Source organism: Astatotilapia calliptera, chromosome 16 (assembly GCF_900246225.1).
Source record: "Astatotilapia calliptera chromosome 16, fAstCal1.2, whole genome shotgun sequence".
In the NCBI taxonomy this organism is placed as follows: domain Eukaryota; kingdom Metazoa; phylum Chordata; class Actinopteri; order Cichliformes; family Cichlidae; genus Astatotilapia; species Astatotilapia calliptera.
The window spans coordinates 14,212,350-14,234,330 of NC_039317.1; the positions used below are offsets into that span (position 1 = coordinate 14,212,350).

At 42.3% G+C, this 21,981-nt stretch overlaps 1 protein-coding gene across 2 annotated transcripts in view; it reads right to left on the minus strand.

The window, feature by feature from the left end:
* Positions 1 to 21,768, minus strand: part of atp11a (ATPase phospholipid transporting 11A) — a 31,771-nt gene extending 10,003 nt beyond the window's left edge. The window contains exons 1-21 of one of the 2 annotated variants that reach the window (XM_026144729.1): positions 21,436 to 21,768; positions 21,114 to 21,342; positions 12,486 to 12,608; positions 12,156 to 12,245; positions 11,054 to 11,134; positions 10,293 to 10,400; positions 8,199 to 8,327; positions 6,765 to 6,868; positions 6,605 to 6,655; positions 6,432 to 6,496; positions 6,241 to 6,322; positions 5,978 to 6,128; positions 5,678 to 5,875; positions 5,411 to 5,584; positions 4,694 to 4,860; positions 3,030 to 3,101; positions 2,125 to 2,198; positions 1,937 to 2,040; positions 1,071 to 1,252; positions 382 to 615; positions 63 to 240 (exon numbers count right to left, since the gene is read on the minus strand). In XM_026144729.1, coding sequence (XP_026000514.1) covers positions 63 to 240; positions 382 to 615; positions 1,071 to 1,252; positions 1,937 to 2,040; positions 2,125 to 2,198; positions 3,030 to 3,101; positions 4,694 to 4,860; positions 5,411 to 5,584; positions 5,678 to 5,875; positions 5,978 to 6,128; positions 6,241 to 6,322; positions 6,432 to 6,496; positions 6,605 to 6,655; positions 6,765 to 6,868; positions 8,199 to 8,327; positions 10,293 to 10,400; positions 11,054 to 11,134; positions 12,156 to 12,245; positions 12,486 to 12,608; positions 21,114 to 21,152 — 2,406 coding nt within the window. In that variant the 5' untranslated portion in view covers positions 21,153 to 21,342; positions 21,436 to 21,768. Of the gene's footprint in view, positions 1 to 62; positions 241 to 381; positions 616 to 1,070; positions 1,253 to 1,936; positions 2,041 to 2,124; positions 2,199 to 3,029; positions 3,102 to 4,693; positions 4,861 to 5,410; positions 5,585 to 5,677; positions 5,876 to 5,977; positions 6,129 to 6,240; positions 6,323 to 6,431; positions 6,497 to 6,604; positions 6,656 to 6,764; positions 6,869 to 8,198; positions 8,328 to 10,292; positions 10,401 to 11,053; positions 11,135 to 12,155; positions 12,246 to 12,485; positions 12,609 to 21,113 lie in introns of both variants that reach the window. The other variant, XM_026144730.1, reaches the window with a different exon arrangement.
* Positions 21,769 to 21,981: the final 213 nt, after the last annotated feature.

Genomic DNA, 21,981 nt, shown 5'->3' on the forward strand with positions numbered 1-21,981 from the left:
AGTACCACTGTGAATGTGCCACTTTGGAGGTGGCATATTTATTTCACGCATACTTCCTTTACCTGTGCTTTTTGCAGAGGTGCCATGCGACAGCAGAGTACGGCGCTACAGTTACGACAGATCTCTAGAAAGATCTCTCTGTAGTTGCCGTGGCCTGCACCCTCCTGGTTGGGCTTCAATACTGCAGAAAGAGTGGCCCCGTCGATAATGAGGCCAAAGTCGAGGCAGTCTACGGACAAGCTGAGAAAAAAAAAACAAAACAATGCGTCACAGACTAATCAACAGGGAAATCCATGTACACATCAGAAGGACTAAAAGATCTACTGATTTGACCAAGAGGCAGTTGCACACATAACGCAGATTGCCCACATGAGCATATACCCAGAGATGGAGCGCTGTCTGAGAACAGTCCTGTTGAGTTCAAACAACACATCGTGAAGGCTCTGCTCTTCCGTGCGTTTCTTGGTGAGCTCCAGGATTTGGGTGGTGCGACGGAACAGCTTGCTGGCGTAGCAAGTAGCCGCCGCCGTCTCCATCTTGTCCCCGGTCAGGACCCAAACTTTCATCCCAGCCTTGTGCAGTGACTCAATAGTGTCTGCTGCTTTCTCCTGGAGCCTGCGCATCGATAAGTCAATAAGTGATGCAGCCTCCACTCAGCTATGCAGAACTAAAGCATTCATCAAAGCTTCAATCAATCCATTACAGACTGGTGATAACTTATCAATGCATGGCCACCCCTGTCCCTGCCCATCAGCAGCTTATCTGTTAGGAAATTAAACTGTCGTGCTTGCGATCAATCAAGTTGGGGTCAATGCTGTGGTCTGCTATTTCCGAGCGTAAAAACATCTTGCATATTTATTCTCTCAGTGGAAAAGAAACAGCAGTATTAATAGTAAGTCACCTATCAGAGCTCTGACACAATATTCGTCTTGCACTCATGAGTCATGAGAACGCTCTGAAGACAATCCTTTAAGGGCGGCTTAATGATTCATTAATCTTCCCTTCTGTCCTTCTGCCCCCCCGCTGCTGCACTGTTTTTAAATCTCTCCGTTCCCCTCTTTCTGACCAACCTGTCCTCCACTGCTGTGGCACCCAGAAGAACAAAGTCTCTCTCGATGATGTCATAGGCCTGAGCCAGCCTCTGCTCCCTGTCCTGCAGGGCCAGTTTGGCTTCCATCAGGTGATGACACGCCTCCTGGTATTCAGACTGTGAGAGCCTTCGATAGGCGACGCACAGAGTTCGCAGCCCTTCCTGGTGTTACAGCGAAGTGAGCGATGGAGAAAAATGAACAAATTCAAATGCTGATCGCAAGTGTTCCAATCTCATCCACATTAGAGCCATACGTGCTTTAGAATAAAATGTGTTTTCATTCACATCTAGCAGAGTTATAAGTGCACTAGCATTTATTTGTAGTTACATTTGTATCTGTCATTTCAAGGCAGGTGCAATCTTCACTTTTTAGCTGGGCTCCAAAAACCTCCAAAAATATTTGGGTCTTTAACTGCTACACGCTCAACTATCCTGTCTAAGTAGTTGCTAACTTTGTCTTCTAATAATTTGAGTGCTGGATCGGTACCATTTAGAGATTTTTTTGTTGGCTGGAACAGTGGACTGCTTTAGCTAAAAGTAAGACTCATTAAGGTGCAAGGCGTCAAAGAAGGGCAGTAAAAAAAACAACAACAACAACAAAAAACACACACACAAAAAACTAGTATGCTAAAAGATGAAAAAATAAAAATGCCACACAGAGGTACTCTTTTCATGTTTTTAAAGGAAATATTAATTTTCTTTAAACCTCTTGTTCAAATGTAACATTAAAATTTAAGTTTATAGCATGAAGCTATGAAAGATTTCTGAATGATATCTAAAACTGACCTGATGCAGTGTATCATCAATCCCCTTATATAACCAGTGCTGGTTAAACTGTCCACTTACCACTGCATTTTGTTCCACCCGGGCTTTAACTTGTTCCACCTTTCCCGAGACCACTCGTGGAAAAATGGATGAGTCAGCACCCTTACAGAACAGCAGGTAGTCTCCTGGGAGCACGCAAAACAAATATCCGTAAAGCCAACTGCAAGAACTGCATCCGATAAACAGCCCCGTGTTAGACGATATCTTACCTGAGCTCGACTTGACTATAACGCTCATTCGCCTCCTGACAGAGTCAAAGTTCAGCACATGGAGCAATTCAAACCTGATGGAGAGACGGCATTGGCAAAGACGCAGTTATTGTTTTGTTAATTTTCTTATTTGCAAAGATATTTGTTTGTGGCTTTTTTTTCCCCCAGAGTGCTGCATATTATCTACAAATTGTCCAACACTCAACAGTTCTGATAAGTGCACACACTCATTTTTGCATTTTTTTCCTCCATTCAATTTAGTTTCCAATAATTTGTAAGATAAACAACTCACATTATCCCCTCTTACAGTTTCATTACATCCTTTAACTTCCTGATTAGCAAGCTGTAAAACAGACCACAATGCAGATTGATGGCCGAGGCTTAAATTAATTCTATTTTTGGCTCGAGTGGTCTTGGATCCCTTAAAAAGGGTAAAAGCACAAAATGCAAGAAAGCTGTAAAACCTTTTTCTTTCACATTGCCGCTAAAGTCTTCACCGCTGCCCACTGCACCACCCTCCCTTCCTGAGCTCCCCTGCTTCCTTAAAATAGCTCACTATTGACAGGCCACTGCAGAGAGTGATAGCGAGGGAAAGCGGTTACACAAACACATCCCACGGATCAAAACATTAAACACTTGCCACAAAACCACTCTCTAATGGAAACTCGTTCGGCTTCTGTTTTTTCTGATCAGCTGGAACGTTTTGATTCGATTGAGTAGTTCCGTAAAAAGCAACCCTCTGCCTGCTCTTTGGTGGTTGTAGTTTTTTTGTAACCTCGGGTGAACATGAGACACAAGCTGAGGGCTGTTGTATGACGGCTTATGTGTGACCACAACTCCATCAAGTGAATTAATCTCATTTTATCTCCTGTGGAGTAACCGCACCAGTCTCTTAGCACACCGACCTTTCAATCTCGTCATCTTTGTTGAGGATCTCCATGTAGTTGTCCTTCAGTCTTAGATATGTGTAACCGAGCCTAGCAACAAGAGTGAAAGGAAAAAGATGCATTAAAGCCCAACAAAAAGCAACCATGTACACCAATACTCGCTTATGCCCCACTTGGAAAGGCTAAAGGTGCTCTGATGCATTCTGCGTAACCTGAGCTCACACATACGCCGAAGACAGAGCACATCTGTGAAAGCTATATAAGACAGCAGCATTCCCTGATGGTGCATGGTTGACGTGTCCTACACTATACTATTAAAATAGCACACACAAAAAAAATGAAAAGGTTCTCTGTGTTGGCGTGGACTTGGTGCTTCTTGGGGTCCAGTTTGAGTAATTCAACAGTAATCAGACAGTAAAACACAGCACAAGTTAATCAAGGATAATACAAGTCTGAAAACTTCACAGCAGCCTGTCTGCATCATCCTCTGTGCCATCAAGGCTTTAAATTGTTCTTGACCGACCAACAATTTGCACTGCCAGATAGTACTTCAGGAAAAATTGAGCCAAGACCATTTTGTTGGAGAGGGTGACCCTGCACCCTCCCTCTGCCAACATAGTGGACTCACTGCAAGTGGTAAGGAGGATATGTCTTTGAAAACAAGCTGTTACTACAATCAACTGTACAGGAAGTTATCACAGTTATAATATTTTTCAGACAATTTTATTAAAATGTCCCAAAAGCTGCCACAAACATAATCTAGAGGAGCTCAGAGTCATAACTTAACAGAAGGGACAGCGAGCAGACTGTATCAGCACCTACGTGTCACACATTACTTTAAATTATAATACAAATTAAATCATCATGAAGGAGGCAATTCACCATGAAAACCTAAACTGTTTATTTGGGCTCTAACAGGGAGACAGCCTCAAGTGGTCATTTGTGGAACTGCAGTTTTTGGTACTTGCGGTACAAAGAAGGTCAAATATTTAAAAAAAAGAACATTGATCTCCTTTACTTTACTTCAGTGAAACACAGTAATGAAAGAAAAGATGACTAAAAAGGTGTGAAGGAGAATTTCCAAAGACTGATTATACTTACATTAGACTAGTAACTGTCTGCCATACTGAAACTACAAAATCCAGAGGATGGATTCCAAAATGCACCAATGTGTTCTCACCATGTCGTTTCATACAGGCCAGATTAAATAAAAATAAAATACTGGTGCAACATATTCATTAAAAGGTTGAGATTTTAAATAATACAAACAGCCTATAAAATAAAACAAACTGTAATATCTTATTTTATCCTGTGTATCCTCTGCTACAGGAGGTAACAAAGGAACCAAGGAAGCACTTTCCCTTAATATTTAGAGAATTGAACCAGCTCCTGTTATGGCTACCACACAGACACTTCCAGGTCAGGTTTCCCTTACTGAAGCCTTTCTAGATAAAACTGATGAATCAGCCAAACCCCTAATCCGTTGTGAAATAAACAGCAGATTCCTGTTTACTGGCTGAGTCCGTGTTGGAAGAGCAGCCTGAAGGCAAAAGTAAAAGTTCTGGACGGTAATTGACCGAAATACATTTTCAACCAAAATATAAAATACGCACTAATAAAGTTTAATGTAACTTGAACCTATAAAGATTTTAGGGGACTTTGTGTGGTTTTAGCGCATTTACCTTTTCATTCCCTCGACCAAAGCTACCTCATCTGGTGAGGAAGAGATGTAGAAGGAGGTGGGCCTGCCCTGGTGGATGCCCCTCTTGATGCCATCCACCGTCTCCTCCTCTTTCACCTGCACCGTGTGGCACAAACACAACGCCCGGAAAAACAAATCCTCGTATTCCTGCAGCGACAGACAAAAGGCACAGCTACATATCGTAATCATTTCTTATGGAGGCAACAGGCCGAGTTAGAAGGTGCATAATTACAACAAGAGTGAAGAACGAATACTCTTTTTGTTTTTTACACAATCGATTCTGTTTAGTCGATAGCGTGACATTTCTGTGCTATATATCAAAAAAACAAAACAACCCCCCCCCCCCCCCCCCAGCAATAAAGCAGGAAATCTTTTCAGCACTTTTTGGCAGTGAGCACCCTTCGTCCTCTCTCGCGCGCGCTCTAGTCATCTGTGGCAGCTACTGCTGCTCATGCTGACTACACAAGTTTTCTTTTATTAAATCTAAACTAATCTTTGTTGCCACTACCATAAGTGCAATGCTCATCACTTTTCCGTGTACCAGAGGACTTTTTTTTCACCCCCAATATAAGACAAAGTATACACTATACAACGAAAGTGTTAAAATTTATATGTATTGGGTATAGGATATATCAAAATCCTCCAGCCTTATAACTGAGGTTAGCTTCCCCTTGTTTGTTTAGCAAAACACACTTACTCTCCTGTAGCCACCAGGTGAGGAATCAATCATGTCTATACTTGACGCAGCGCTGAGGATTTGGCCGTTGCAGATCGCGTGTGGGATATAGACGTTCCCATCAACGCAGCATTCGATAAACTCCATGTTGTTCTCAGTTAGAGTGCCCGTCTTATCAGTAAACACATATTCCACCTAGGAGGGAGAAAGGAGAAGGGTACAGTAGAGGCATGCCTCAACAGAGTTTAGATTGCATCCGACAGTCCGCATCTGGGCGTGCGCGTGTACCTGTCCCAGCTCTTCATTCAGGTCCGAGGTGTTCACCTGAGCGCCTTCTCCCAGCTCCTCGTCAAACATCTCCTCGTCCCAGCTGATGAAATAGGAGCCAAGAAATTTCTGCATCTCCACCGTTACATACATGGACACGGGGATGATGTAATTAAACAAAACCATGAAGGCCAGGAAGTCTGTGAAGGCTCGGATCACCTGAGTTGGGGGAGGGAGACAAACAGCTATGAAGTTTTAAGTGACACCAGACGCTTGGTTTAAGTGGTTACTTTTAAAAACGTAGAGGACTTATGAACGGACCACATGGCGCTGACGCTCGTGCTCAGTCCTGTGGTTGTACCAGGGCTCATCCCGATCGGGCGACCACTGCCAAGCGTACTTCAGAACAGTGTTGATCACCGCTTTACTGATCAAGATGCACAAGTACACTATGAGGAAGGCATTCATCGACCTGCAGAAGGAGAAGGAGAGAGAGTATGCATAAAGAAGGGTGCATTTCAATTAACCAGTTCAAAGAACGACTTTCAATCATGCAGTGAAATGAGCTGGGAGATTCATCATACTTTTCCACAGCAGAGCGCTTCTGAGATTTAGACTGGTAATTAAGTGCCATCTTGGTCTCCATGCCAGTGTAGACTGCAACAGCTGAAGGCACAGACAACAGTGAGTTACAAATGCAGAAATGATACCAGCATTTCTTCAACTGTTGTAAAACATTCAGGAGTCATTAAGCAAAGTGAATCCACATCAATACCGTAAATATGCTGTGTGTTCTTCAGCGTGGCTCCTCTAAGGAGCAAATTCTCAGCTCCAAGTGGTCTGAAACAATACAATTAAGATGCTGGTGTTATTACAGAGAAAACAATTGAAGGCCGTTGGCATTAAACCCTTGAAACACACTCACACACTCACACAGTGAACACAAACCTCGCCACAGGCTCTTCTTTGTCCTTGTAAATATTGATACGTCCCACAAATCTGTAAAGAAGTCAGTGCGATGTCAAAACAAGACCCACACAGTGACGAGGACGTATCTTGTAACAGGTTTGCATATAAAGATACATCAGTGAGCATGCTTCCCACTCACTTGTAGAGGTCAGGCTGCGGTTGTTCACATTCAATAGTGGCATGTAGCGAATCCACCTCCTGCTCTGTTCTAAAGGCCATGGTATCTGGTATAGCATAATAGGTCTGAGACAGAAAAGGTGCCGGAGAGGGGGATGAAGAAGACAGCAAGAGGAAAATGTCACCCACAGTCGCTAATGAGAAGAGCCTCAGCCGGTTCACTAAATGACTGAGGGGGAAAAAAAAAAAGGCAGCAAGATGAGTCGGGCGCTCTTGGGGTCACCAGGGGACAGCATGCTGGGATGGTGAACACATCAGAGGGCTGCCCCGAGGGCATGTATGAGGAAGATGAGTTCAGTAGTCTGTTCTATACTGTGGGTAATACGTGTGTGTGTGTGTTTGTGTATGCATATGATCATCCATGCATAAGATCATGTGAGTGACACCAGTGATCACCTATGCAGGTGGGCCAGTGTGTCACCTCGATCATTATGAATTTATGAGTAGGTGCATGCTGCCTGAAAAGTGCAGGGCTGCAGCCAGTTAATGTTCTGATTATTGAGTAAATCTGCTGATTATCTTTTGTGAATAATCACTGACAGAAAACATGAGAAAGTAGAATAAATGGAAACCTCACACTCCCGTTAAACCTTAAGGGTGCCTTCTTAAACTGCTCCGTTTTTCAGACCAACCAAAAAGATATTTGTCCTATTATTATTCGTTGCTATTATTAGCAACAAATATGTACATTAGACAACTGGATTTTTACCCTAAAGTGGCACGTGAATCAATTAAATTCATCGTTACATGGTCGCTACTTGCAGAATGTATGAAATGACAATAAATCATTAATACAATCATACTTCATTCATCTGAATGTTCGCTGCTGTGTTCCAGTGGCAGTGTCATCCAATGAAAGGTCATTATGGCATTTCTGTTTTTCCTTCGTTTACACTGGCGTTCATAATAAACACGGGCATAATTTTATCCCTGTGAGCCAAAACCTCAGACTTGGGACTGCTCCAAACACTTCAACCTTTTCTTTTTTAAACGTTTAGATCTTCATGATGTCAAAAAGAGAAGATATCCTTAATATGTTCCTCTCGGCCACACAGCTCTGCCTGTGAGCATAGCAGGCCCGCCCACCTGTTGTTCAAATCTTCTATTTGTGGGGTCAGAGGAAAGTTAAAAGTTTAACTCCCCCTAAGTTAAGAGGAGGCCCCGGGGCAGACCCAGGACACGCTGGAGAGATTATATCTCTCGGCTGGCCTGGGAACGCCTTGGTGTTCCCCCGAATAAACTGGAGGAGGTGGCTGGGAAGAGGGAGGTCTGGGCTTCTCTGCTTAAGCTGCTGCCCCCGCGACCCGGCCCCAGATAAAGCGGATGAAGATGGATGGATGGCTATAAAGACAAGTTGAGAACAGACTGATTCAAACAGTTTCACTAGTTGTGGCACCTTGTGACTAGACTCCCCGTCCAAGCTGGTGGTGGTGACGTAGCAGGTCCCATCAGAGCGACTAGAGGAGAGAAGAATGAGGTCACAGGGGAACGTCTCATCTTCCTTCACCACAACGATGTCCCCCACCTGGAAGAGGACAAAAAGTGGTTTCGATATCATTAATAATAAATACATAAACACAGAATTAGTGACAGGGACTGACAAACCTGTTAGAAATCCTTTACCATCTCTCTTTAAAAAAATTAAAAAAATAAAATCAGAAATTGCATAACGGATTATGCGAGCAGAGCAGCTTAAACTCTGATAAATCCCATCTCCACGGTGACCATACACATGACACACGCTCTCTGATTTTGCATGATTAATGTATTCATCATTATTCCTGCTCCCAATTCACACTTTAATCCTCTCTGATCTATGGAAGGAAGAAACCTTAGCACTAAAGAAAAAACAATCCCCAGAAGACAGACACAGACAGCTAGAGAGAGGCAGAAAGACAGGAAAGAGACAGTGACAGATAAAGCCAGGCAGGAAACATAAAAAAAGAAAAGAAAAAAAAAAGTATATTTGTGCATTTGGGCTTTCACTTGGTAGATTTGTGCAAACTATATACTGAGGTTCCCACATAGTCTGCATTAACTCTACTTTAAGAGCAGCAGACACGACATGTAACCAGCACCAAGTACATATTATGAAAAAACAATGCTTCAAAACGAGAATGAATGTGTCGTTATTTATGAGTCCATAATAAATTCGCAATGCAGTTTAAAAATGATCTCATTTTATTGTCTCAACAAGTTGTCGATTGCTCATTTATGTTCTACCCTACTCAGATCAGCTGGTTGCTGTGTATGTGGCGGTCCAAACACATAAACAGTAATGGAAAAAGGACTGGTTCTTATACAGGGATTTTCTACTTGAGCAGGCAAAGCACTTTATACAACATGCCACATTCACCCATTCATACAAACACTGTTTTTATGCTTCTTCTAAGTGTTTCTATATTCTGATGAACGCTTTAGAGAGCAACTGGTGGTTCAGCATCTCACTGATGGAGACTGGAGCAGCCTGTCTACCTCGTGACCTACAGGCACTCCTGTGTCGCCAACAGGTACGTTTTAGAGTTGTAACACCCATTACACGGTTGAAGCGTGTTTCTCTGCTCTCTTCTTTCCTGTTTTTCTAGCAGATAAATTAAAAATTTATCGGCTGCTATAACTGCCAATGCAGATTCATCAGCAGACTGATATTAGCACACACATAATATCGGTCAGGCTCTATTCCATGCATCTACATTTTAGGTGATGGGCTAGTATTAAGCAGTCTGATGTTTTCATTCATACTTGGATGATACAGGCCAGATTACTGCAGAGCAGCATGCCAGCTGAGTGACACTAGTTTATATTTTTCACAGAAATATTGGCATTCGCCCCTGCATTTGGTACCACGAGCAGCACTGCTGTAAATAAAGCCACACTAATAAATGCAAATTAATGAGCCTTATTTCCAGTGTGTTTTCATACAGAAAGAGGTGTAATGGCTCTATAAAAAGAAGAAGAGTTCACTTGTGCATTAAAGTGAACAGAATCGGATAGTGGGCTGAGAAGATGATACTGGAATAACGTGAAATCCTACGTGAGCTGAGATGGAAAAGATGGAAAAAAAAAACTACTACCAGTTCGATCAAAGATGGGATGTGAAATTATGAAAATCATTTGCAATCATGGCAAACTGAATTACACCACCAAACAGAGATTTACTGTTGCATCAGAATGACAGAAGAGAACATCAGAGGATGATGACAGGAATATCCTAAATCGTGAAATACATCAGTCGTCTTCGTCCTCCGAGGGACTCGCGTGCTACACCGGGGGACAATCTATCACAGCTTCGGGGAAATTAATTGGTGGGAAAGTGAAGAGAGAGCAAAAGCAGCAGTAAAGAAAGTTCGAGAGGACTGCAGAGAGGAAGAGAAAGGGGTGGGCTGGTGAGAGCGACAGTTACAGGGAAAAAAAAGTGAGCTATGCAGCAGAACAGCAGTGTTGCTTTGTGGCCTCAGGTGCTATGCTGCTCTAATGAGGCCATTCTTACCCGTAGCTTGTGACTCTGTGTCCTCACCACCTTCCCCTGCTGCACCACGTCCACCGGACACTCGTTTATAGAGCAGTCAGCTTTGTGTCTGAGCCAATCCTCGTAGCCCTGAGAGAGATGCAGCAAGTGGGTTGCAGCAAGGGATAGAAAACGAGATTGTAAGGGGAGGTGGAAAAAAAAAGGAGGAAATAAATATGTGTGTGTGTGTGTGTGTGTGTGTGTGTGTGTGTGTGTGTGTTGGCAGTGGGGAAACAAAGAATATAGACTGTTGTACAAGCAGAATCGGGGCCAGCACCAGATCAAGAGAGAGGAGAGCACGAGGTCAAAGTCATACATAGTAATTAATTAGCATCGCACTTTCTGAGCTTGGTGACCCGTTTCCTGGATTTGTAGCCAATGTGTCATGTTTTAGATTTATGTCCTAGTAAAGCTCTGGCTTCCTGAGCGAGAATAGCTCTATCTATCACTGATAGTACCCCATCCCTCAGTACTGGGACGGAACGGAGAGGATGCATCGCCCAGAGTCACGGGATCCTCAGCTCGAGTGATTAACAGAGGAGACCATTCATGATCATATTTCTCACATCAGCAGACAGATTCAATGGCATGCCCCTTTGCTGGGAGTGGAATGTGTATATACAGATAATAGAGCAACGGAGAACGGAGAGTGCGTGGGTATTTGAGGCCAGCAGTTGATGCGTATAGAGGATAATCACGGGCAATTTTTCTTGGACATATAAGCATATTTGTGTGCATCCTACCTGTTTGATGGCGGTGACCGTGATAACAAAGAAGAGGGGCAGGCCACTAGTGACTGGGCTGGTGGGGGTGTCGATGATGAGCTGCAAGGGAAAGAAACAGGAGGAGGAAGACGTAGAGTTGGGGGGGGGGGGGGGGGTGAAGAAGTGGCCACAAATAGAAGATAGGATGTCAAGTAAACAGCACTGTTCAATGTGCATCAGTGAAGAGCTTTTAAAACTTCAAGCTTGAGATCAAATTTGATCTTTTCCTTTAGGATTAACCTCCTGGGATAGCATATACACCCCTACAGTTTCAGAGACACATTAAATGCAGCAAGCAATGTCATTATTTCAGTTTAAAAAATGTTATAAATTACAAACACATCCTCAGCACGCCCCATCATCAATAAATGCATGCACCCAGTCTGTGGCCATGTTTCAAACTCCTCTATCAAGGCAACTGCTGGAAGAGAAATTGCCTTAATAGACCGGAACTATTAACTATCTGACTATTATCACTAGTCCATCCTTGCATTGTTATTCAGCCACTATATTTGATACAATGTGGCAGTTCAGAAGAAGAAGAAAAGCTTCTGAGGTACAGAGAGAGCACTACAACAATCCATTCGAGAATGTTGACTTTGCAAATTTGCATTAGCCTCAGATGAGTGAGTGCTCTTATTTTGAAATATGTGAACGATAAGGGAGTGTCTAAACAGCTTTCAGCACTCATATGATTAAACAGTGCACACAGCCACATAATGAGACAGCACCACTGTGACTTCTGGCAATTATGAATCAATTCCAGACAAATGTAAAATCAGCAGATTCTAAAACAACCAGAGATCCATATTAAGGGTGGAAATCAAAGAGTGACACAGAACACTATTACTGTTTCCAAAGAACTTGTGAAGCTGTGTTTAAAAAAAAAGAAACCAACCCCCCCTCCAAAAAAAAATAAAAATTGGAAAAAAATGATTTGCTAATTCTACAAGGACAGAAATCTGGCATAAACATACAGTATCTTCTACAGAGAGTGCACAAACATGCAGTGCCTGCAGTGCTCGCACAGTAGGCAGATTAAAGAGAAAAATAATTGTCATTAATAAAGCCGAAATCTCACCTGAACCAAAAATATGACCAAAAAGTAAAAGTTAGCGATTCTTCTGAACTGCTCAAACAGGTTCTTGGGAATGAAGTTCCAGAAGGTGTACTGTGGAAGAGAGTAACAGCAAACATTTAGAAGAAAGGCATTTAGAAGAAAAGAAAAGCAAACATCATAACAGTTCCTGTGCCAAAAAACAATGATAAAGACAAAAAAAGTAAAGCATCCTTTAAAAATAAAAGAAACACAGCTACAAAACAGGATTACTTGGTTGCCTGAGTATAAAACTAACATTGCGTGATGATAAAAAGTGTTACAGCAGTGACTTGTGGGCTGAGGACCGCTCACCTTGGAGGACACAATGCGGTTGTCGGGATAACGCTGAGGGATGTACGCCTCAGCTCCTGGAGGGGGTTCTTTATGCCCGATATACACCGTCCGACTGTCCACCCAGATCTCCTCCCCGACACACTGCAGAAGAAAGAAATAACATGCAGATATAAATAGCAATAGAAGGTAGGGACAAGAAACTGGGTTATAGGGCTGTGCGATATGACCAAAATCTCATATCCCGATATTAAGACATCTATGTCCGATAACGATATAAATCACAAAAATTTAACATTTTCTATAAATTCTGTAAATCTCGGGCAGTTCGACTTGCGTGAAGTGTTTCCAGCTGGGCGTCGTGTACCTGGAGTTGAGTGTTTTAACTGATGCATGAAACTATACATTTTTAGACATAAGTTGTAACGGCGCCGTTTTCTTTGTAAGTATTTATTACACGGCGTGCTGCGGGGAAAAGCCTGTTCTAACGTTTGAGTCTAAAGTTTATTTTTTTTAGCACCTGGCGGCTCTTTTTTTTACTTCTCATCTGTAAATAATCTGCTCTTTCACGTGATTCAGTTTATTTTGAAAAGTCTCAACAGGCTCTTGAGCTTTATTGTGAAAGGTTTATGTGGAACAAGCGGACACGCGGTGGTTTTACCATCGTTGTTGCTAAGGACAACACATAAAAACAAACGCTTGTCTGTCTGTAGTGTGGTTCTATTAAATATAAGAGAAAGTGAGAACTTTAAGAAATTAATATAGCCACTACAGTGACCATCAAAATAATGAAAAAAATATTGCCGTAAACAGTTTATTTTGCAACACCACGAAGCAAACGATAGCGTAAAATGAAACAATAGATGCTTTTATATCTTCATCCGATATATATCGTTATATCGAACAGCCCTACTGGGTTATATCACAAAGTGTCCGATTACAATTAATGACCTCCTTGCTATTATCTGGCTTACATCAATTGAAACGATGCAGCTGAATAACACCAACATTTTACCAGCACCTCCTTAAAACATGACTTCACAGCGTGGAAGCATAGTTTACCGGTATATGAGCAGCCAGTATACATTATTGTAGATAATATACAACTAATCAAAAAATACTTGCAAACAGTATTTATACATTTTTTTGATTAGAATCAAGAAAAACAGAGTCCTAGATGAAAAACTGAATGTTACACAAGACTGTGTTACACGACTTCTGTGACTTCTTTTAACAAACAACTTTACAGACAAGACAAGCCAAATTGAAGGATGTGTTAATGTTTGTGATGCGTGTAGGTGGGTTCGGCTCTGAGTCACGGTAGAGTGGATTTGTCATTTATCTTTTTCTTCCTGCAGAACAGTCAGGATATTCTGCAGTCAGCCCTCTGCTCTCTTCCATCTGCACAGGTCCAAAACACAGCTATGTTGTTGCTCTTACAATTTTCAACTGATTCAGTGGCTTGACTTTAAAAAATTAAATACACATCAGTTCCCGTGCATGCAAACCATCCCCAGGGCTTAACAGAATGCACTGTGGGACTTCACCGCAGCACATTTTTTCTCAGAGATGTCCCACATTAAAAGCTACTGCAGTAACAGAGCTCTCCGAGACAAAACAAGAATCACGAGACCAGGATTTGGCTGTTTGTGTCTACACGAGTCCTAATGTTTTGGCCTGAGTGGGCACCGTTAGTGTAGACTTTGGCAAAGCGGCCGACCTGACACAGCTCAAAGCAGAAGTGTTGACCATTAGCAGAAAAGTTCTGGAACAAGCACTTTAGAGGAAGTAGCGCTTCACTGCTTCAAACGTCCTCAACATTTTGGCAGAGACGTAGCTCATTATTGTCAGTGAGAAAAAAAAAAACCCCAACTTCTAATACATTTGTGCTCAGTCCACAGCACGTACATGTCCCAAATGTGTTTCCTGTCAACTTAATCCACAAGTTTTAACAAGTTTAAGATCAAATGAAGGTTAATGCAGCATCACAGTGAATTCAACGCAAGATGAGACACCCAAATAGCTAACTGCAAAACTTAAAAGCAAAGAGACCCAGATCCTGGCATCAGACGCTTGGCAGTGAGATAAAAATAGACACAGATCCAACAGTGTCAGCCGACTGGAGACCCCTCCAAACTATTACGGGGTGGGGGAGCAGCATGACCCAGACAAACACTGAAAATGGAAAGAAACCGAAAGAAACTCAAAGTAAGGCAGAAACCGAAAGCAGCAAAAGCAGAGAACAGGAAGAAATCAGCAACTACAGATTTCTACAGAAGAAAAAGGGTAACAAGGACAAAGAAAAGGATGTATAGGGAGAGTAACGGGGAGAGAAGGTGGGGCTGAGGGCAAAAATAGAAGCAGTTGTCACTGACATGATGCAGCATGTGCGAGTAATCTTTCATTTATTTATTTTTTGTAAAGGGAACTGACCAAATCAAACAGCTGTCCTGGTAATATTAAGCCACCTAACCTTGAGCCTTAGTTGTTTACTTTAAACATCTTATAAATACCCGACATAACCACGATGTGCAAAGGAATTTCATGTTCATGTTAATACCAAAACAACAACAACAACAACAACAAAAAAAACTTGGTTACAATCAAACTCTCTGACCATACAGTACATTTGATGGTTTAATATTAAGAGCAGTGTATTGGACCAAGGACGGCTTTGTACAATTTGTTATAGTGCTTGCATCAAATCAAGCTAAGGATGTGATCCATTCAAAGGACAAACCGGGGATCTAAATGGGAGGCTGGAGAATAGAAAGCACTGTCAACTAAAAGGGCAAATTCCAAATACTTCTAATTTGGCATTGCAGGTTTTTCCTGCTATAGAAAGGGCCTTTGGTGGGAGGTTCACTTTATTTGACAAGAGGAAGCTACTTTCAGCTGGTCCCTTGTCACATGGGGTAGTTCCACATATTTGATTTGACAGAGTTTGGCTTTTTGAACCAGTGACCTTTCAGTGGCCAAGTAAATGCATAAACCATATGTATTTTTCACCTTAATTGACAGCAATAAAGACACCAAGCAGGACAAAACATAAACTACAGGAGTAGATAAAAGTCTGAGCCTGGGTCACCTGATCCAGCCCCAACTATAGGTTTGATCGAAAAGGAAGTCTAATCATGTATGAGGGTGGTTATCTTCCAAATCTAAACTGAGAGCTGATAACACACATGAGAGGAGGCTGATAGTTGAAGGTTCTGGCTCCCCTTCTACTTTTGGTAACTCACAAAGTGCTCAGTTGTGGATAATATGGTGATATGAAATCTTTACGACGTGACTGACCCTGATCGCTCAGGCCTTTAAATGTGAGGAGAAGGACTTTAAATTCAATTCTGGATTTAACAAAGAACCAGCGAAGAGAAGTCAGTAAGAGAGAAATGTGATCTGTCTTCCTGTTAGTGCTCTTGCAGCAGCATTTTGGTTCAACTGGAGACTTTCCATAAAGCTATCAGGAAAACCCGACTATAAGGAATTACAATAATCTAGCCTCAGATTCGTTATGCATTAGTGGGAGTTCAGGTTAAAGTTTTGCACTGTAATCAGGACAAATGTGGAAAATGGTCATTGCTATTTCAATGAAATTGCTCGCTTACATCTTAAACATTCTAAATATTTACTTCTGTCTATTTCTACATTAGTTCAACCATTCTTCAAATCCACAGCTCTCTGAATTCACCATCCATCTCCCCCATATTTCTATCTGCAGTGTTTTCTCCCTTTGTTCCTATCATCTCCTGGCAGCGAGTGTCACATTATGACAGCGTGACTGTGGGAGAGGGATGGAGGAAGACGCAGAGAGATTGCATTGTGGTGTGCAGTTATCTGATCATTAATCCTCACTGATCCGTATCAACCCGTGTCCCACAGCTCCCTCTTCACTCTGCTGCTCCAACAGACAAAGTGGCTTGGTGGCTGGTAGCAGGACATGGAGGCTTTGTCTTTATTAACAACCCCAACCAGCAGAGCGACGGGTCTTACATCACCATCAATCATCAACAATGACAGGATATACTTTATTACAGCAAAGAATAAAAAATTAAATTAAAGAAACCACCACTACAACTTTCCCTTTTATGTTTCTGCACTGTGTGAAGCACTCCTATTAGGTAGGTGCTTTGCCATTTGTTTATAATTCGAAATGCTGCTTTAGAAAGCCATGAGAGTATTTCCAGATCTAGCATTGTGTAATAATGTGCCTACCATTCACACAGGCTTTGCTCCATAAGCACTTAATGGCACCATGAATGCATACATTTTCATTACGAAAACGCCAACTCGACCCCAGCAGTGCCATCTATGCCACCTCTGTGATGCGGTGCCTTTCTACTAGAGAGGGGCAATAAAAGACATACGCCATTAACTGGCTTGATTATATGGTCATGTCTCATACTTCCTCCACTGCCGAGTCATGCTGTGCTGCACGCAGCATGTTTAGCAGTGATCCTTCATTAACCGACAGATCAAATTCCTCTGAGCGAGCCTTACCTTAATGAACTCCTCATGCTAACATAGAATGGACAACGTACACAACTCCAGAGCAGGACGTGATGCTGTTTAGCTTTATTCAAAACAGAAGCTAGCGACCATATTATTAAGCAATTTTAGCTCGTTTTAAAATATATATTGCTACAGAGCCTCAGAAATGTTATCTTTGAGTATTATGTGGATGCTACAGTGACTCCATGCATAACTGTCTCTCATCACCTGGTGCATTTCTTTAGTTTAATTGGCACGATTCAACTTTTAATTTTACTGCTGCTGTAACCCATCGATATTAGCCATCTAATGGACTCTGTTGCACTCTAATGAGCAAAGCAAGTAATTCTGTGTAAATTTGGGGTGGTAACACTAAAACAAATGCAATAACCTATTAACAGAGGCTTTGAAGTCTGTTGTCGCACTGAACACGGATAAGAAAAAGGAGCCTGAGGATCTTGATCAAAAAAAAAAGACACTCATTAGTCACTGATCGCCACAGCAATACAGTACGCAGAGACTTCTACAGCATGTCTGCAGGTTCATTAGGCAAAGAGACAGATCACAGAGGCTTCATTATAATGGCTGCTGATCGAACATGTAAGATTTTTTCCTCAATTTAATGCTCTGATACAACATTAGTCAAGTGATTATGAGACTGGATTAGTGTCCCAGAAAATATCCACAGTATCCTCTTGGTGTTTTTTTATTTGGTTTAATGAGACTTATTAGACTCTGTTGTTTATCAAATTTATTTTTGGGGGGTATAAAGTGAAATGAAAAAGGAAGTGGTAAAATAGGGAGAGAACATGGCTCCTAAGGACAATATGGGCATTTAGGGATTCTAATCATTCATTAAAAATTGTGTTTGGGACAAATAATTATACAGGCGCAAACAAACAAGCAAAAAAGGGAATGGTGACCCTTCAGCCCGCGCACAGCATTTCAAAAGCATTAAAGAGCCACCGGATACCTCATAACACAAACACCGGCAACATTATCAAAGGATAAATATGAGCTGATTACTTTAACATGACAACATTTGTATTCCGCTGTTGTCCCAGCTTCCTCTCCCACTTCAGCTCGCTGTGATCCAACAGTTACATAAGTCTTTAATCCAGCTGTGCTACTTCTCCTCTCCCTCTCCTCTCTCCTTTTCCTCCTGCCACCCTAATCTGCATCCCAAAAAAAAAAAAAAAAAAAAAACCCTCTCATTTTGTCTGCGTTTAACACTGAGACGATAATACAGGCTGGAAATGGTGTGTCATAAAGAAAACGTTGTCTTCGGGTCATGCTGCGAGAATCAAAAATTTTTTTTAAAAAATCTGTCTTATTTGCCAGCACAAAAGATGTGTGACTGCTTCCTCTAATATGCACACAGATCAGCGGGCAACGCTCAACCCCAAACACAAATCCTGTGTGTTTTTGTCACCTACAGCTGCCATTGCTCCACCAGTGCCCCGTCTCCAAAGGGTGCAGCAGACAGGAATAGACTGCCCTTAACTGTTTGTAGCAGTGATGTGGCAAACAGTAATCTAGCAGGCTGTGTTCTGCCTTTCAACACCAGTCAGGACTCAAAGGGCTGTAAAGTTGCTTGAAACCCTTCTTAAGCCCTTCAGCGCGCACGGTGCTGCTGGCACCTTTTTAATCAAAAGGGAAACATCGCTGGCCTTTCTCTTTTTATCTGCTGATTTTGTGAGAGGTCTCAGCATGAATAACAGTTTACATTTAGAGATAAGATAGAAGAGGGTTAGGATAGCAGGGGGGCAAGGGTAAATTACAGCTATATACAGCACAGTGGCAATAAAGCAGATACGGTTTCAAATATTGAGACCCTGATAGATTGTTGTGGAAGTTAAAAGCATGAGGACATAATTATGCTATTACATGGCATCAGCTATTTCTAATAAGTCCAGCCCCATACACACAAGCACTATCTTATACAGATTATGACCTCATGCAGTTCTCACAGTTTGCAACAGTCTAAGGCATCACTCCATCTCTATTATTACCAGATGAGAAAAGGGCGCTGAAGAGGAAGGGGAGCGGAGATCGAGAACACACATAACACACACACTCAGAGCACAGGTGGTCCTTTTACAGATAAATTTAATTATAATAAAATCTCTTCCTGCAACGACTGCTAACATACCAGAAGAAGTCTGTGTGCACACTCATGCACCTATCAGCCTCTATATCTCAATGCATGAGGGCTCAGCCATTCTTTTATGCAAAAAAAAAAAAAAAAAAAGTTTAACAGACTTAAGTTGTTATGCAACAAAAATGTCCCATTTAAACGTCACGCACCACAAAATCTCATGACACCACAGTTTTCTTTCCCGATATTGTTTGCCATGGTGCACAGGCTCAATTCATCCGCAATTTTTCAGCCAGGGAAGAGGTGAACGAGCATGGCTGAATGCAGTGCATTCCGAGTTTTCATCTAATTATAAAGGCGTATGCAACAGATCTGAACTATTAAAGCAATGAGCAATATTGTTTTGAGGCATCTACAATACTTTGTAGCGTCACTGACCAACTGCCAACATGTTTCAGTGATTTTATAGTTTTTAATGAATCTCTGTTGAAACAAAGACACCTGAAACAACAATGAAAATTTGTATTTATTTATTTTTAATCTCTAACAAAACTAGGTTACACATATATGGCATTGCAATGCTGTCCAGAAAAACCAGGAAGCTCAAAGAGCAGAGTAGCAGAAATGCTTCAAGCAAGAAATCCTGAATTGATGACAGTAAAAATAAGGAAACTAGTTGCAAAAGCAATGGCTCAAAAACCTGCCCTGTGGATTAAAGTGGGCTAAATCAAATTTGCATCCTCTAACGGCCAAAGAACATGCACAGTCTTTCTTTAAACAACACTGATAAATAATTAGAGGGCCGGCTACATTTGGGCAGCAACCTCAACTTGGGTGTACTTGGCTCCATCTGGACTAAATAAAAAAGGTTTGGACCCTGTCCTCATCTCATGTAAGGATGTAAGGTTTGTTCTACTACGCACCCTCATTACCCGAGCATCTGTTATAATACGGCAGGGTTAATAGAAGGTGATACACAACTAATAGGTGCCAAGGCAGTCATCATCCATCCCTCCAGTTGCAAATCAATATGCAGAGGATTTAATTTGTGATTAATTGCGTGTCTATTTAATATTGCAGGATGCAATTGGAAAAAAGAGCGAGGGATCGTAATGATGATGACCTCCCTCCCAGATCTGATTTCCCCTGATATTAGCCCTGCTGAAACATCAGTCAAGCTCCACGCACACTGTCGCTGGCCTGCTTCGCGCACATGTGCACACACATAGACACCAAGGGGTACGAAACAGGTTTGAATGATGAGAAAGATAACTCGATACACGTCACTGCACCTGAGCCAGATTTAAGGTCACGGGAAAGGGCCACAGACGGTAGCAGATTTACCAATGCTCTATACGTACACAGTCTGATGAGCATCACTGGGCCTGTCAAAACAGGTTCCTAATAGTCATTTTTTTTCTCCTCTAATTCAGGCTCCCACCGACCAGCTGCCTCATGTCCGGATAGATAATCAGTGGCTGTTGATGACAGAGACTGAGACCAGGCTAACCAGTAATATTATTACAGCTTGCAATCATTACTGTGTGGATATTTCCTGCTCACAAGCAGACCTGATTGCTCATTAGAGATAAATGTTGAAGCTTTGATGGCCTCGCCTTTCTTAGAACCTCATTAACTTAACCTGAGCAACTTCTATCAAGCTAGAGGTGTAAGGCACGGCCTCTCACTTCTTTTGAGTCCCAGCCACGAGGAAGTTTAGTATGCATGCATGCATTTTTTTTTTCTTTAATTCTACACATTCACCAGTCATCACTGCATCTGTAGCTACTGGAACATTCTCCATTCAGCTCCACAAAAACATCGCAAAGCCCACAGCCACCGGCCTGTGCCAAAAAAACAAAACAAAATAAAACAGCTAGAGTCAAATGTGTATTATTGCAGGAAGTTATTTATCACTCTCACACAAACCCTCTGAGCAAATGTACAAGCAACACGGTTTTAGGTGCAAAAACCAAAGCCATGAAAACGTGTATCAGAGCACTTCCAGTCACCGAGCTACACTTGTGTGACAGTGTTGACAGACACACTGGGGGCCTTACGTATCTGCTGATGATATTCCGGAGCAGGCTGAAATCCATCCTTTACACGGCTACACTGCGCGACAGAGACGTTCAGCTCTCCCTGGATGGATCTTCGTAAGCGCTACCTCGTGTAGATCTTTCCACGAGGATCCATCGCTCACCTCCTCCACCGTCGCCGCCGGGTGTCTGCGATAACGAGGAGCAGCGGTCTCTCAGTCACTCGGCTGCTCTGATTTTCATGGCATCCCTGGGAAGAGCCATGCAGCCCCCGAGAAATTACAACGACCCCTCACCAGCGCTGCTGGCTACATTTTACACTGAATTTTCAGCGCTTGCAAACCTCCAAACCCGCGGGTGTTCTTGCAGGGTGCTCTCCGTGTGACGAGTTCTTTTATTCTTGCAGGAGACGGTCCCTCGTGGAGTCTGTGTCCTGCTCTGTGTTCCCAGCGGTGGCCCTCGATGTAGCGGTGCTGCGAAACGTCCAAAGCGCTCATCTGTCAGATGACTACGCTGCGCGTGCGCAATGGCATGTCTGGCGTCTCCCGGGATGTTATATTGAATGCTGCACCGAACGAGCGATATCCACATGCAGAAGCACGAGAGGGAAGAAAACGAGCACAGGTCCAACATCATAAACCCCACGTCCTGAGATCACAGCACGATTAAGCCTGTTAGACCTGGACAACTTTAGGTCAGTCTGTTTTAAAGATGGACCATTCAGGTGGAAAGAAATGCTTACTTAAATAAATAAGTAAATAGGCATAATCAAAATTAGAAAATATTCTACTAAAATTCATACATTCAAACTGCAATCACGTAAAAATGTACATATAAAATAAGCAGCTGCTCCTCTCCATTAGTAGACTGTTATGCAGGAAAATGGAAT